General features: G+C 33.5%; 1 protein-coding gene across 1 annotated transcript; it reads right to left on the bottom strand.

Moving 5' to 3' along the window:
* Positions 1–396: 396 nt before the first annotated feature.
* Positions 397–4,295, bottom strand: LOC101258750 (26S proteasome non-ATPase regulatory subunit 11 homolog). Its single transcript, XM_004239055.5, has 2 exons — positions 4,132–4,295; positions 397–2,001 (listed from the first exon to the last, which is right to left on the bottom strand). Exon 2 carries the CDS (start codon positions 1,974–1,976, stop codon positions 705–707), a length of 1,272 nt encoding a protein of 423 aa, XP_004239103.2. The 5' UTR covers positions 1,977–2,001; positions 4,132–4,295; the 3' UTR covers positions 397–704.
* Positions 4,296–17,871: the final 13,576 nt, after the last annotated feature.

Here is a 17,871-nt window from a genome sequence, read left to right as displayed (position 1 = left end):
AAAACATCAAATTTATATAAGACTCAAGATATTCACATTAAAGTCAAATTTATCCAAATTTACGTATAAGACTCGTACACGAAAACTTAAAATTGAAAATTATATAACGAAGAGAAAAATAGTTTCATCTAACGTATCATATGGAATATTAAATTATATACTGTGTTGATAAAAGTATTTTTCAATTGATCAATGAGCACAATTATTATTACAGTTTTTAGAAAGCACCTCTAACCAAAAAAAAAAATTGGAAACTTGATCAAACTCAAACATGTAACTATATTAAGGAATTATTTACTAAATATAAGAAAGTAAACATTATTTAATGTCAGGTAACAAGAAGTAAAGTTCATAACAGTAATCAAGTAAACAATAAGCATAAACACCAAAAAAAGATTTTAAAAAAAATAACCAAGGTTCAAATTAAAAGACAGATACACAAACACAAAGATACAGTCACTATAAGAAATAAAGCTGATAATTAAATAGTTCAAACATCTCACAGCATCGATGAAAAATAGAGTCATAAAACATCTAAGAAGTTTAGTTGAACTTGCTCATTGGTAACTCCAGCCATGTAAGGTTTATACTAAGTTCAAATGTATTTAGAAATGAAGCATAAAACACAACAAAACGCGCTGAAGCCTAAAGCAGTATCTGCTTGCAGCTCAGGAAATACAAGTCATAGATGGAGGATCTGAAACTCAAGCCACTATCTTTGAGGATCTTACAAACAGACTGTCAACAACCTTCCCCATATTTGAAATGGTTTCCAATGTAGCCGGGTAAATGGCGTCTTGCTTAGGGTCCTCAAAAATTACAAGGCATCCAGCACCCTGGTCCAGAGTTCCAGCAAACTTCTTGTCTAATATCATTTGAGATAACTTCTTCTCAACATGGTCAGCTGGCAACTCAATCAACTCAGCAATATGAGCAATCTCGACTGTTGAGAAAGGCTCGATCAACCTGCAAAGATTCTGCTCCATTAAAGTGTCGTAGAGCGAAGAAAGGTGCCTATGGACGATAGGATCTTCATCTAGCTGAGCCTTAAAGTTGCGAAGAGCAGTCTCAAAGAGCTTCAAAGATCGCTTGGAGTGGGCATCAGCAACAGCTTTCATTGCATCAACTTCTGGCCCCTGGTAATTCAATCCAACCTTGGTTGATATTATTCCTGCAACATCATCAGCCTGGCTGACCATGATTTTGCATAGCAACATATACTTAAGGCTGTATAGTGCCTGGGGATTTTCAAGGGCATTAAATGCTTCAAATGCCTCATAGAAATAGCTGTAAGCAGTTTTATAATCCTTCTCTTCTGCATGGAGTATCCCACTCTGCAAATCAATGGCACCTTGCTGAGCTGGAGGGACATAAATAGCATTGGCGGCTGTTCGAGCAGCAGTAAGTGCAGCCTTGGCTTTGGGAAGATTTCTCAATGAGAAATGGAGCTGGCTCTCCAGCAAGTCAATCTCCACAAGAAGAAGCTTGTCATCCAATCTTCTCACCTCCTTGATCAACCCTGAAAGGAGTGTCAATGCTTCAGAATACTCTTTGTTTTCCATCAAAAGAGCTGCAAGTTTTGCCTCAACCCGCTGACGAAGGAAAGTTCGTTTCTCCGAACGGGCCCACTGCACTATATCTTTGCAAAGTGTAATCTGAAGGTCAGATGTACCCGGTATCTTAGCCACCGCATCAACAATTCCTTTATTAACAATTTTGGCTGTTTTTGCCTTGGGTATTAAAGAGAAGAAGGGACGCAACTGGACAAGAAGCTTTTGGAGATCCTCAGCCCTCTTCTCTTGACTTAGGAGGTCAGAGAGATTGAAGATTGCCTGCTCTTTGATCCTTAGGGCCTCGGAAGATGATGAAGGGTTCTCAAGGATGCGGTAGAGAATGGAGATAGCCTCAGATGGGGTTGTAGCCTCAGAAGCCTGAGCTAGTGAATCTGTGGTTGCAGGTAGATATGAAGACGCCATTGTTAAAGCTAGCAGATCTTAAATCCTGCAATTTTTAGACAACGAGGGAATTATATATGTGCAAGCACAAAGGAAGCATTTAGGACACTTCCGTCTTGCTGTCTTTACCATGAATTCTATTTTGCAGTTAGTCGCTAAAGATGCGAAAGTAGTTAAAATAAAGAAACTGCATTAAGCTATGCCACAGCTACTTTGACATAGAAAGCAAAAATTCTCCAATATGTAAGCAAGTGCAAAAGTACTCTTCAGCTATAATGCTTTAATAGGGCAAAAAAGCTCATAAAAAATACATGACCTAAGGTAAGTATAGATTTGCTAACAGTACAAGCAACTCATTTCTTCGTCCTGATACAAAAGAATAAAGAAGGAAGACGTAAACTTGGAATGAAGTGCGCAACTGCATGTCAATCCAAATGTACCCTTGTCCTCAATTTCCTCCCAAGTATTTATACCTCTCCTATTCAATTGTCCTAGCAACTTGCAGAATGAAGGTTAGCTAGCCTGATGGAGAGAATGAAATTTTAGAGAGAAAATCCATTGAGCTGGGATGGAAGCATAACAGATATTTTTTGTGAACAATAGTCCCGACAAGCACTGGACACAAATGTAAAACCAGCATGAACCTTTTAAAGCTACAACAACAACACATTTCGAAAGCAATATAACAACTTTATCCTCTGTATTCTTGCACACTGCCATGATTTTAATAAGCACCAACATGTCTTCATTCTAAACATAAAAGGACACAAGTATGAAGTATGTCTATTAATACATTTTGAAAGGAAAATTGATCTAAGACTTCGTTCTGACTTGAACAAAATCAGAGTAAAATTAAACACGGAAAACAATCACAATTCCATCAGCCTCCAGAAAAGCTTCACAGCTTCTGGAGTGTAAATGGCCATTGCCTACCTAAATTAATGAAAACTCGAGATTTCATAAGACCGTTGAATAGGCAGTCAATTTATTTAAGCATTCAAGAAATTCTTGAAATAGAACCCCAGTAACTAGACCTTACACCCCATTTGCACAAAAGCAGAATCTGGCGATAATAAAACCATCTTTTACGATCTAGCCTATTTCATCCTTATTCTGTAAGAGAAAAGCAAAAACTCCTCAATCCTAAACTAGTTAGAACTGGGCTTATGAATCTTCAATATCCATTCTATTTGGATCAGTGTCATTCCACTCGACAAATATCTCTCTAACACTAGAGGTTTCTATATTCGCCAAGAAAATACAGATCCTTTAAGAAACTAACAAGACTCAGACTTAATGTAAGTATACCAACATGACCAAACCTTAATTCCAAACAACAATTGCAACACATTTAGAGAGCTGCAGAAATTGAAGCTCCAATATGCAGCACAAACCAACACATTTCACAAAGAACTGTAAAACCCAACTGCTGAAAAGTAACAATTTGATAACAAAAACATTGAATGATGATGAAAATTCCATCTTTTACACCCATTCCACTTTTTCCCTTCGTTATATAAGAGTATAACAACAATAACTCCTCAATCCTAAACTAATTGAATTGCCCTTACAAATTTTTAACCCGAGTTTTAGCTCCATCACACGTAACAGACCTAATGTAAGCCACAAGTATACCTCTAGACTCCAAGCATCAAGTAAAAATTAAGGCCCAAGCGCTTAAAAGTCGCAAATGATGATATAGACAATTGACTTAGGCAGACATCATATTTACAAGCTCATAAGATTCTTCAAATTGAACCCCATTAACTAAACTTTACACCACAATTCCTGGGAAGTGATAAAGTTTCCATCTTTTACACCCCTTTCACTTTTTTTCCCTTATTATTACAGTGAACAACAACAATAACACCTCAATCCTGAACGAATCCAATTTCCCTATGAATTTCCCAATATACCCACTTTATTTACAGTCGCTAAGATTACTCTAATACAGATCTCTTAAACAAACTACGAAGACTCCGGCACCTCACCTTATGATTAAACTTAATATCCAATATGACAACACAATGAACATGAAGAATTCAAAAAAAAAAAAACATTGTAAAACCTACATCGAAGTTGGTGCTTTGAACTCGCAATCAAAAAAGGGGTTAGGGTTTTTCAAATGTGAAATGAACGGAAGAAGAAAACATAAGAGATGAGATAAGAAACTTACCGAAATACTTCGCCGGAGAAAGAGATCGCCGATAGAGAGTTCAAATTGGGGGAGTAGAGCGACTGCACAACAAAGATGGGAATCTCAGCTGCCGTGTACAAGAATTAAACCTTGAAGAGGGTTGTGTTAATAAAAAAGGGACTCTTTTTTTATTATTATTTGCTAAATATAATTTTAATATTTTTTATTATAAGGTTTTTTTTTCTTAATGTTCTAGTAGTAATTTGTTGCTTTTTTAAACTTTCATTTATCATATTATTTTATCTTTGTTATAGTCATGAATGATTATTTGTTATATTTTTTAAAAATATTTTATCATGATTTTTTTGCTTTTATTTTACATATTTTTGACAAATCGTCACTTCTTCGTAGATTCACTTTTTAGGGATTGTTTGGTGTGAAAGATAATATCAAATAGTTTTGGGATTAAATTATAGTACCACTTAATTTGTTGTTTGGTTGGCAAGTTTGGAATAACTTATCTCGAAATTAATAATTAGTATCGAAATAAATTATCTCTTCCCTTGGGTGGTATAGTAATCCCGGAATAAAATAAGTAAATGACAGAAATTTCTCTTTCAACCCTCTTGTTACATTACTTTTTACATTCATATAGGGCATTTTTGTAAACGAATAAATTGTTCTTAAAATTCATTATTTTGAATACAACAAACTAAACACTTAACAAAACATAATTTTATCGTAACTTACCCCAACATAACTAATCACATCATAATTAATCTGATCATAACTTGAATTCAAACCAAACGATCCCTAGTATTTTAAATTGCCGATTACTATCCACTTTAAACCATGTTTTATGAGATTATACTAAATATATTATTATCGCATAATGTTTATATCTATGTAATAATAAATAGCGGGTGCAATGAATTTTACCTTTGTCGATAGATATTGACCACTTTACAATCTTAAAAATTTAGGATTTAAATTTTATATATGTATTTGGCTTTTAAGGATTTTAACATTGAATATGTTGTACTTTTAAAATTATGACTTCAAATATATATTATATGTTACTCTTTTTTCTTTTTCACTATTATATGTTACTCCATATTAATAACAGATAGTATAAAATAAATAGTATAAAATAATATTAGTATTTACTGTGTACTAATTCTAGTCTTATTAGGATTAGTACTCCTTAATCCTAGTCCTATTAGGATTAGTACTCCTTCCTATATCTCCTATATATATCTCCTATATATATCTCCCATGTATTTCCTTATTAGGTTAACACTTTAATACAATCAATATTCCTTCATGGTATCAAGAGACAGAAAACCTAGATCTTCTTTTCTCTAGGTTTCTTTTTCTCTCTTTAGGGCACCGATCGTTCCCTCTCTTCTCTTGGGCGGTGGCAGCCATGACAACTAAGGTGGATCCTCTCGATTCACTTCCTTCTGGCGTTAAACTCCTTCTCAGGCATCTTCATGCCCTGATTCTCGAAAAATTATCAGACAAAAATTACCCTACATGGAAAATCACCGTTCTTACAGCCCTTGAGGCCAATTATCTTCTCAAATACGTCGATGGAAGCACAGAACCGCCGCCGGCAGTCATCACCGCCACGGACAAATCAGAAAAAACCAATCCGGCCCATGCCGCCTGGAAAGCCGTGGATGGCCAGATCCGATCATGTTTAATTGCGGTCATCTCTCCCACGGTTCAGAAACACGTCTGATCCTACACAACTGCTTCAGCCCTATGGACGGCCCTCGCAACACGCTATGCATCAATTTCCCACTTTCATATTTTTCAATTGCGTGATCGTCTCCACACAATTACCAAAGGCACGAAAACTATGGCGGAGTATTTAGACGAGGTCTCCACCATCATCACAGCCCTCGACATCGTGAACGAAATCATTCCCGAAAAAGATCTCGTCATGTGCGTCGTTCGGGGGCTCCCATCAGCTTACTCCTCCATTAAACAGGCGGTTCGCATCAGTCCAACGCCCGTTGACCTGGCTACTCTCTTCTCGTGGCTAAAAAGTGAAGAAATCAACGTAGATCTGGAGAGCAAACTTCTTCTCCGAGAAGCCGCTGTTATGGAACCGGCCACCGCCCTCACCGCAAGCCAGAACTATCGCGGGGGGCGTGGTAGCGGCCGGCCGGAGAGCCGCGGCGGCTACGGCAGAAACAGCGGAGGCCGCGGGCGCAGTGGTCGGCATGGCAGTCGTCCGCCGTACGACGGTCAGCAGCACGGCAGCAACAACAGCCTGCACTCCTTCGGCAGTGGCGGGCAGTCATCTTCCAGCGGCGGGCAGGGCACTTACGAGCGGGATCGTCCAACTTGTCAAATCTTTCAGAAAACAGGACACATCGCTGTTCGTTGCTGGTTTCGGTATGAGGAGAGCCGAATAGTGATAACCGTGCCAAGTATGCATCTCAAGCCGACCCTTCCTCTGAATGGCTATTGGATACTGGAGCCAACATGCACGTTACTTCTGATCTATCCAAGCTTAACGCTCCAAATCCATATCATAGCTTCTATGGTATTACTGTTGGCAATGGTGAGTCCCTTAATATTTCTCACACTGGCACGGGTACCATTAAAAACCCCACCGCTATCTTTTACCTAGGTAATCTTACCCACGTCCCTTCTATTAAAACCAATCTCCTTTCAGTTCACCAATTCACAAAAGACAATAATTGCTCACTCTTGTTCACTTCTAATGATTTTCAAATCCTAGACAATACTACCAAGAGGGTGATTTTTCAGGGCCCCTGTGAGCATGGTCTGTACGTTCTTCGTGGCACAAGTTCGTCTGCCCACCCAGTTTCAGAAAGCGTTCCTGTGGCTCCGGTGGCTCTTTCGGCTGATGGCCACAGTCTGTTGTGGAACAGTCGTCTGGGTCACCCGTCTACTCAAATAATAAATTCTTTAATGTCTCAATTAGGTTTTTCTTCCATTCATGTAAACAATTGTGACTCCTGTTCAATTGCTAAATCTCATAAATTACCTTTTACTTTATCTGAGAAGCGTACAACTGCACCTTTTCAACTTATTCATTCTGACCTATGGGGTCCTACTGTTGTTCCTTCATTTGCTGGTTTTCGCTATTATATTTGTTTTATGGATGATTTTACAAAATACACTTGGTTGTACCCACTAAAACACAAATCACAGGCATACACCACCTTTGTCACTTTTGAAAAAATGGTCAAAACACAATTCAATTCTCATGTTAAACTTTTTCGAAGTGACAATGGAAAGGAATATGTAAATAACATCTTTGGCCAGTTTCTGCAATCCCTGAGAATTATACATCAAACCTCCTGTCCATACACTCCCGAACAGAATGGGGTGGCTGGGCGTAAGCATCGCCATCTCATTGAAACGGTGGTTACTCTTCTACATCAATCTCATCTCCCTGTCTCCTTTTAGGTAGAAGCTCTAGCCACCGCAAACTACCTCATTAACAGAATGCCCAGTCACACCCTCTCCAACAAATCACCCTATCAACTCCTTTACCAAGAACTTCTCAATTATACCAACCTCCGCGTCTTTGGGTGTCTTGCCTACCCTTGGCTACGCCCTCATATTACTCACAAATTACAACCCCGATCCCGTCCTTGTATTTTTTTGGGCTATCATCCTACCTCCAAGGGTTATCGCTGTCTTGACCCACAAACTCATAAAGTCTACATATCTCGTCATGTCAAATTTGTCAAAAATGAGTTTCTCTACGAGTCTATTTCCTCATCCACAAATACATCATTCATTGGCGTCCTTCCCCTTTTTCCAACATACTCATAGGGTCCCTCACCATCTTCCCCCACACCTCCACCCACTACCCAACCACCCCTCATCACCCCTTCGACCGTCACCCACAATACACCCGCAACCACCACCCACACTCACAACCAACCCGAACCACCCCATACCCACAACATCTCCAGCCCGATCCGTTTTGGGTCCTTCCCGGCCACCCCCGAATCACCACTGCTCATGCCACCCCCCAATACTCATCTCATGTTAACCCGTGGCAAAGCCGGTATCTTTAAACCTAAAACCTTTCAGGATATCATACTACCAAATACACTACCAAATACACCCCTTCCTGATAGTGAACCAACAACCTACTCGGTTGCCTCAAAAATGCTTATTGACGTCATGCTATGGATGACGAGTTTAAGGCTTTGACTGATCAGAAATCTTGGGTTCTTGTACCTAAGCCCCATGGGCGGCACCCAGTGGGCTGTAAATGGGTGTACAAAATTAAACACAATGCAGATGACAGTATTTCCAGGTACAAGGCTCGTTTGGTTGCTAAAGGCTACAATCAGGAGTATGGGCTTGATTACTTCGAGACATTCAGTCCTGTTATTCGGCATGAAATCATTCGTCTGGTATTGTCACTGGCCATGCGCAACAATTGGCTCATCAATCAGTTGGATGTTTCTAATGCTTTTCTTCATGGCATGCTTGATGAAACTATCTACATGACGCAACCACCGGGCTATGTTGATCCCCACTTCCCTCAACATGTTTTCAAACTCCAGAAGTCTCTGTATGGGCTCAAGCAAGCCCCCTGTGCTTGGTACACACGTCTGAAAATGTTCCTCCAGGGACTCGGCTTCACGTGTTGCGTACACGACACGAGTCTGTTTACTCGACATTCAGCACATGGTACAGTCATTCTTCTTGTCTATGTAGATGATATCATTATTACAGGCTCTACTGCAGCTCTCATTCAGGATGTCACTCGAGCTATGCATACTACCTTCAAAATGAAGGACCTTGGCCCGTTACATTATTTTATGGGAATGGAGGTTTCTCGGACAGGCAGCGGCTTGTTTCTTCATCAGTCAAAATATGCTCGAGATCTGTTGCAGAAATTTGGACTGGAAAAATGCAACAGTCAACCAACACCGATGGCAGTCTCTTCGTCTACGAATGGAGCCGACACCCCCTTTGCCGATATCACTCACTTCCGCAGCCTCATTTGGGCTCTACAATATCTGGCCATTACCCGTCCTAACATCCAGTTTGCTGTCAATCGAGTTGCTCAGCGCATGCATCAACCAAGTGAACATGATTACCATTGTCTAAAACGCATTCTCAGGTACATTTTCGGCACTCTTGGTCGTGGTTTACTCATTTGACCCGGGGACTTGGAGCTTCGGGGTTCTCAGATTCAGATCGGGTGAATGATAAAAATGACAGAAAATCTACATCGGGGTTTCTCGTTTTTTTGGGGCGAACCTGATCTCCTGGTGTACAAAAAAACAACTCAAGGTCTCTCGGTCCTCGACTGAAGCTGAATATCGCGCCCTTGCTTTTCTTGCTGCTGAGACCATGTGGGTCACATATATTCTTCACGAACTCCGCGCCACTCACACTGTTCCTGCTCTCTATTGTGACAACAAATCAACCATCTGTGTGGCCAAGAATTTCGTCCTACACACCAGAATGAAGCATGTTGATACCGATCGTCTCTTTGTTCGCGATGAAGTTCAGGCCGGCACCATGACTGTGCAGTATGTACCCACTGAAGAACAACCGGTTGATATTCTCACCAAGCCTCTCCCGAGCCGACAGCACGATTACCTCAGTTCCAAGCTTCCGTTCGCTTCCGCTCAGCTCAGCTTGAGGGGGGATAATAACAGATAGTATTAAATAAATAGTATAAAATAATATTAGTATTTACTGTGTACTAATCCTAGTCCTATTAGGATTAGTACTCCTTAATCCTAGTCCTATTAGGATTAGTACTCCTTCCTATATCTCCTATATATATCTCCCATGTATTCCCTTAACACTTCAATACAATCAATATTCCTTCACATATTATAATTTAATTATTTTTTTTTTATATATTTATTTTGAATTGAATAATAAATATAATAAGTTTTGAAGTCCAAACAGAATGTAGATTGCAAAAATATATAATAAGAGATGTATGGTACCTCCTAAAGTATATTTTTACATTTCTCAATTCTACAACACATCATAGTATAACCAAACCTTTTATTTGTACTTTGGAGTGAAGAGGTTAATACTTTGCATATTTATTATAGGGATAATGCCCAAGTACCCCCTCAACCTATGTCCGAAATCTCAGTGACACACTTATACTATACTAAGGTCCTATTACCCCCCTGAACTTATTTTATTAATAATTTTTTACCCCTTTTTAGCTTACGTGGCACTATCTTGTGGGCCCAACGATGGTTGACTTTTTTTTCGAACTAGTGCCACGTCGGCTAAAAAGGGGTAGAAAATTACATATAAAATAAGTTCAGGGGGGTAATAGGACCTTAGTATAGTATAAGTGTGTCTCTGGGATTTCGGGCATAGGTTGAGGGGGTACTTGGATATTTTCCCTTTATTATAACTTGTAAGTAATGTCATCATACACACAAAACACTATAATAGAACTTAGAGCTTAAAACAAATATCATTTTAACTTGCTTCTACTCAACATGGTCAGCTGACAACTCAATCAACTCAGTAATATTTGCAATCTCGACCTAGGATAAAGGCTCAATCAGCATGCAAACATTTTGCTCTTTAAAGTTCTTTCAGTCTCTACTTATTTATTGTTGAAATTACATTGTTGTCTCATCTGTATCTCGGTTGATTAGCTACCTAAAGTTTAACTTTATCGATAAATGTTCGATTCGCTAAATTGTTAATCCACTCTCCTATTTTTCTTTTCTCGACCCGCAATTTTATTTTTTATCTTTTAAAAAAGGGTCAACATTGAAAACTTGAAAAAACCTTCTTGAAAGTCGAAATAGAGAAAGTTGAGAAAATAAGGCGTAAGCGCATTGGATGAATGCGATTTATGTATAAGTTTCAGTCTCTTCTTATTATTGTTGAAATAACATTATTACCCCTTTCATTTAATTTTATTTGTTCACTAGTTTTAAAATATATTTATTTTTTTTATTTAATAATTTTATTATTACATAAAAATATAATTATTTTTCACATTTTACTAAACATTAATTACATATTTGTTTTCGGAATTTTCATATCTCAATTGATTAGCTACCTAAAAGTTAACTTTATTGGTGAATGTTTGATCCAAATTATTAATCTCATACCCTATTTTTCTTTTTTCAACCCACAATTTTATTTGTTGTCATTCAAAAAAAAAAAAAAAGGTCATAGCATTGAAAACTTGAGAACCCCCTTCTTGATGCCTAAATAGAAATAGCTAAGAAAATAAGGCATGAAACGCATTTGGCAAATTGTGATTTATGGATAAGTTTCAGTCGCTTATTATTATTGTTGAAATTACATTATCACCTCTTCCGTTTAATTTTATTTGTTCACTAATTTTAAAATATATTTATCAATTTAAAAAATAATTTTGTCATTACAAGAAAAGATATATATTTTTTATATTTTATACTCAACATTAAATACTTAGTGGTTTCTTAGTATCTCAATTGATTAGCTACATAATATTTAATTTTATTTGTGAATGTTCAATTCTCTAAATTATTTATCAGCTCTCCTATTTTTATTCTCGACCCACAATTTTATTTGTTGTCTTTATATAATAGGTCATAGCGTTGAAAATTTGAAAAATCTTTTTAGGATGCGTAAATAGAAAGAGCTGAGAAAATAAGACGTAAAACGCATTCGGCGAATGCAATTTATGTCTAAGTTTCATTCTCTTCTTATTTATTGTTGAAACTATATTATTACACTTTCCAATTAATTTTATTTGTCCACTATTTCGAAAATATATTTATTTCTTTTATTAAATACTTTTATCATTACAAGAGAAGATAATTGTTTTTAACATTTTATAGTCAACATTAATTCCTTATTTATTTTCAGAATCTTTGTATCTCAATTGATTAGCTACTAATATTTAACTTTATCTGTGAATGTTTGATTCTCTAATTATTAATTCATTCCCCTAAATTTCGTTTCTAAACCCACAATTTTATTGTTGTCTTTAAAAAAGTGTCATAGCTTTGAAAACTTAAAAAACTCGAATGGCTACATAGAAAGAATTGAGAAAATAAGACATAAAATGCTTTCAGTCTCTTCTTATTTATTGTTAAAATTACATTATTACCCTTTTTGTTTAATTTTATTTGTTTACTATTTTAAAATATATTTATTTCTCTCATTTTATAATTTTATCATTACCAGAAAAATATAATAATTATTTACATCTTATAGTTAACATTAATTACTTATTTATTTTCAGAATTTTCGTATCTCAATTGATTAGCTACCTAAAATTTAACTTTATTGGTGAATGTTCGATTTTTCAAATTGTTGGTTTCCTCCTTTATTTTTTTTTCTCGACCAACAATTTTATTTCTTGTCTTTTAATAAAAAGTCATAGCGTTGAAAACTTTTAAAACCATTATTGGATGCATAAATAGAAAGAACTAAGAAAATAAGGCATAAAACACATTTGATGAATGCGATTTATGTATAAGTTTTAGTGTCTTTTTATTTATTGTTGAAATTACATTACTACCCCCTTCCGTTTAATTTTATTTATTCACTATTTTTAAAATATCTTTATTCTTTTATTTAATACTTTTATAATTACAAGAAAGGATAACTATTTTTTACATTTGATACTCAACATTAATTTCATACTGGTTTTCAGAATCTTCATATCTCAATTAATTAGCTAAAATTTAACTTTATCGGTGTTTGTTTGATTCTCTAAATTGTCAATCTACTTTTCAAATTTTCTTTTCTCGACCTATAATTTTATTTTTTTTCTTTTAAAAAAGGTCATAGCGTTGAAAGTTGAAAAACTCTTCTTGGATCCATATATAGAAAGAGCTGAGAAAATAAGTCATAAAACGCATTCGGCGAATGCGATTTATGTATAAGTTACAATCTCTTCTTATTTATTATTGAAATTACATTATTACCCTTTCCGTTTAATTTTATTTGTTCACTATTTTGTAAATATATTTATTTATTTTATTTAATACTTTTATCATTGCAACAAAAGATAATAACTTTTTACATTTTATACTCAACATTAATTCCTTATTTATTTTCAGAAACTACGTATCTCAAGTAATCAACTGTCTAAAATTTAACTTTATCACTGAATGTTCGATTCTTTAAAATATTAATTTCCTCCACTATTTTTGTTTTCTCGATCCACAATTTTATTTGTTGTCTTTAAAAGAAGGCAATAGCGTTGAAAATTGAAAAATCCCTTCTTGATGTCCAAATAGAAAGAACTAAGAAAATTAAGCATAAAACGATTTTGGAGAACTCGATTTATGTATAAGTTTTAATCTTTTCGTATTTATTGTTGAAATTAGATTTTTATCCTTTCCGTTTAATTTTATTTGTTCACTATTTTGAAAATATATTTATTTCTTTTAATTAATATTTTTTTCTTTACAAGAAAAAGATAATTATTTTTTACATTTTGTACTCAACATTAATTGCTAATTTGTTTTCAGAAATTTGATATCTCAATTGATTAACTATCTAAAATTTAATTTTATCGGTGAATGTTCGATTTTCTAAATTGTCAATTCACTCTCCTATTTTTCTTTCTCGACTTGTTCATTTTTTTAAAAAAATGTCAATAGCATTGAAAACTTGAAAACCCCTTCAGAGATGCCTAAATATAAAGAGGTGTGAAAATAAGGCATAAAATGCATTCGGCAAATGCGATTTATGTATAAGTTTCAGTCTCTTCTAATTTAAATTATATTATTATCATTTCAGTTTAATTTTATTTGTGCACTATTTTTGAAAATATATTTATTTCTTTTTTTAAAAAAAAACTATTATCATTACAAGAAAAGATAGTTATTTTTTATAATTTATCCTCAACATTAATATGCTTATTTGTTTTCATAATCTTTGTATCTCAATTGATTACCTACCTAAAATTTAACTTTATCGATGTGTTCGATTCTCTAAATTGTTAATCCCCTTCCCTGTTTTTCTTTTCTCATTCACAATTTCATTTTTTGTCTTTTAAAAAGAGATCATAGCGTTGAAAACTTTTTAAAAATCATTCTTAGATGTCTAAATAGAAAAAGCTGAGAAATTAAGGGCCCGTTTGGATGAGCTTAATAAAAGCAGCTTTAAAAAAGTACTTTTAAAAGTGCTGAAACTTATTTTTAAAATAAGCAGTTATGCGTTTGGATAAAAGTGCTGAAGTTGTTATGTCAAACGTGAAAAGAGAAAAATGGAAGAAAGAAATGTTAGGGTTATATGGGTAATTTGGAGATTGTACAAAAATATTAAGCACAAAAAGATAAAAATGTGGTCAACTTAAAACAGCTTATAAGCTAAAAAAAAAAAGCACCCCTACCTCAGCTTTTAACTTTTGGCTTAAAATAAGTTTTTTTTAACTTAAAATAAGCTGTTTTGAGTATTGCCAAACAGCTAAATAAGTCAAAAACCAGCTTTTAAGTCAGTTTGACCAGCTTTTAAGCTGAGCCAAACAGGCTCTAAGTCATAAAACGCTATCCCAGAACACGATTAATGTATAAATTATAGACTCTTCTTATTTATTGAAATTTACATTATTACCCTTTTCATTTAATTTTATTTGTCACTATATAGAAGATATATTTATTCTTTATTTAATATTTTTATTATTACAAGAAAAGATAATGATTTTTTACATTTTATAGTCAACATTAATAGTTTTTTTCAAATCTTTGTATATCAATTTATTAGCTATCTTAAATTTAACTTTATTGGTGAATGTTTGATTCTCTAAAATTTTAGTTCAATTCTGTTTTTTTTTTCTTTCCTCGACTCATAATTTTATCTTTTGTCTTTTAAAAAAAGATCAAATCGATGAAAATTTAAAAAATCCTTCTTACATCCCTAAATAGAAAGAGTTGAGAAAATAATGCATAAAACATATTTGGCGAATGCGATTTATGTATAAGTTTCAATCTCTTCCTATTTATTGTTGTAATTACATTATTACCCTTTTTGTTTAATTTAATTTGTTCACCATTTTGAAAATATATTTATTTCTTTTATTTAATACAATTATCATTACAAGAAAAAATAATTATTTTTTACATTTTATCCTCAACATTAATTAGTTATTTGTTTTCTGAATCTTCGTATCTCAAATGATTAACAACTTAAAATTTAACTTTATCGTTGGATTTTTGATTCTCTAAATTGTTAATCCCTTTCCCTATTTTTTCTTTTTTCGACCCACAATTTTATCTTTTGTCTCTTAAAAAAAGATTTATAGCGTTGAAAACTTGAAAACCTCTTTTTGGATGTCTAAACAGAAAAAGCTAAGAAAATAAGGCATAAAACGCAATCGACAAATGCCAAATTTATGTATAAGTTTCAGTATCTTCTTATTTATTATTGAAATTACATTATTATCCCCCTTTTGTTTAATTTTATTTATTCAGTATTTTTTTGAAATATATTTCTTCATTTTATTTAATAATTGTTTTATCATTACAAGAAAAGATAGTAAATTTTGACATTTTATACTCACTATTAATTACTTACTTATTTTGAAAATCTTCATATCTCAATTGATTAGCTGCCTATAATTTAACTTTATCAATAAATATTAGAATCCTCCAAATTATTAATCACGTCCCCTATTTTTCTTTTCTCGAAACAATCTCTTTCATAGCATCAAACTACTGGCCTCAGATCTTCCAACCCATGCAGAGATATTATTAATTCCTGCATCATCAGCCTGGCTTGGCTGACCATGATTTTGCATAGCAACATATATACGTGAGGTTTTATATGGCCTTGGATTTGACCTTGACATCGACATTGGGAACTTTTTTTTTTTTTTCGTGAAGTGTTGTTGAGGCATTGTTTGAGCAGCGATTAGGTGAATTATATATCTATATTAATTAATTAACTTTTCTCTTTATTTCTAATTATTTATCTACATTTTCTTTATAGATATCCCTAATTATTTGTCTTTTTTGACAAATAAAAAAATATTTTTTCAAAACTATTATACCTCAATTAATTACTTTGAAAAAGGTAAAACTTTTTGAAAATCTTAAGTTTTTAATTCATCTACTTCATAATTAATAGGGGTAAAATAAAAAAATCACTATTTCAATAATTATTTTCTTAATAGGTGTGCAACTTTACAAGTGGACAAATAATTAGGAATAGAAGGGGTAATATATGTTTGCTTATATAACTAATTTTCTCTTAAATAAATAAGTATATATTATTTTGGATTTTCTTTGATTTTAAAAGTTTACAAATAACAACAATTGATTAAAAATAATCAAATCAAACTGATAAATTATATATACATTTTGGTCAAATACATCTTCAATATATAACTGGATTCTCAACTACACACTTATATTTTACGGCGGTCCTATTACCTCCTTGAATTATTTTAAAGTGATATAAATACACTCTTAAGTGTTGACATGACACAGATAGTGTGCTCACTCTCTTAAGGCATTTGAAAGTTGAAAAAACTGATAAAAAGATATTTTAAAAAGATTTGACTTTTTTTTACATATAATTTTTTTTTTTACTTTTGTTTGTTCTTTAATTTTTTCTATTTTTTTTTGTTCTCATCACTCAAAAAAATCACCCTACATGTACATGTTCTTCATCACCATTGTTGAAACACCACTTGTTCATTACCTTAGCAGCCCATCTCTTCACCATCTTGTAATTCTTTCTCATTATTTGTCTCACTATTTACTCACAAACATCAAAATCACCAAATAAGCATTAATACACCAAAATCACCAAATAAGCATTAAAATTATTACTCATATTATGAATAAAATTAAGGAAAAATTAAATCGTGTTTAATCTCTTAAGTCTAATAAAACTTATCAACCTTTAGATCTTATCTCTAATCTCCGTTATTGTTCGATAAAGAATTTAAACTACGTCCAATAACGATTTTAGAAACTTGAGCAGCAATAACTAGTCGATTAAGCTCAACCTTGATAATCCAAATTATCTCCTCAAGTTTAAGAGGCATAAATCCTTCACTATTGAAAGAAGCATTCAAAAGGGCATAGTTGTACTACTCAAGTCCAAGACGATTAGCAAGAACTTCAAACTTAAAATTGGTGCCAAGATTGCAAATTTTGTGTGTGAGACTGAAGGGGTTGATCTGAATGAATTGATGAAATTGTTGTTGCGATACTGATGTTGTTGATAAATATTTATAATTTCTTTGACCCGAAAAAGAGGTGATAAGTGTTGACATATATCTTGGAATGAGATTTAATTTGTGGTTATGGAGGATTAGGGTGGGGGTGGGGTGTCTACGAAGAAATGGGGGTAATAGAACTATTATAAAATATAAATGTGTAGTTGAAAATTTGATTATAGATTAAGAAGGAATTTGACCATTTTCTCTTTATATAAATATTCTTTCACCACAACAAAAAATTTCATTTTTATCTCTACTAGATTAATATCCTATAGGTCTTACATATGAATTAAAAATTTATGCAAAAAATTACACTGAAACTTTTACCTTTACCCTTTTTATATTTCTTATAAACTTTATTCAGATAATTGAAGCTTATACATCTCAACACATTTGCTTTATAATAAATCTCATTGTAATTAATGACACAAGGAACGTTTGATGAAATAATGGAAAGGAAAAAGAAAATAGAACAATTATATATGTATATATATATATATATATAATGGAAAGGAAAAAGAAAATAGAAATATTATATATATATATATATATATATATATATATATATATATATATATATATATATGAGTTGTCGTGCA

This window comes from Solanum lycopersicum, chromosome 5 (assembly GCF_036512215.1).
Source record: "Solanum lycopersicum chromosome 5, SLM_r2.1".
In the NCBI taxonomy this organism is placed as follows: Eukaryota; Viridiplantae; Streptophyta; class Magnoliopsida; order Solanales; family Solanaceae; genus Solanum; species Solanum lycopersicum.
The sequence above is the reverse complement of the archived record's forward strand: the minus strand, read 5'-3'. Positions and strand labels throughout refer to the sequence as shown.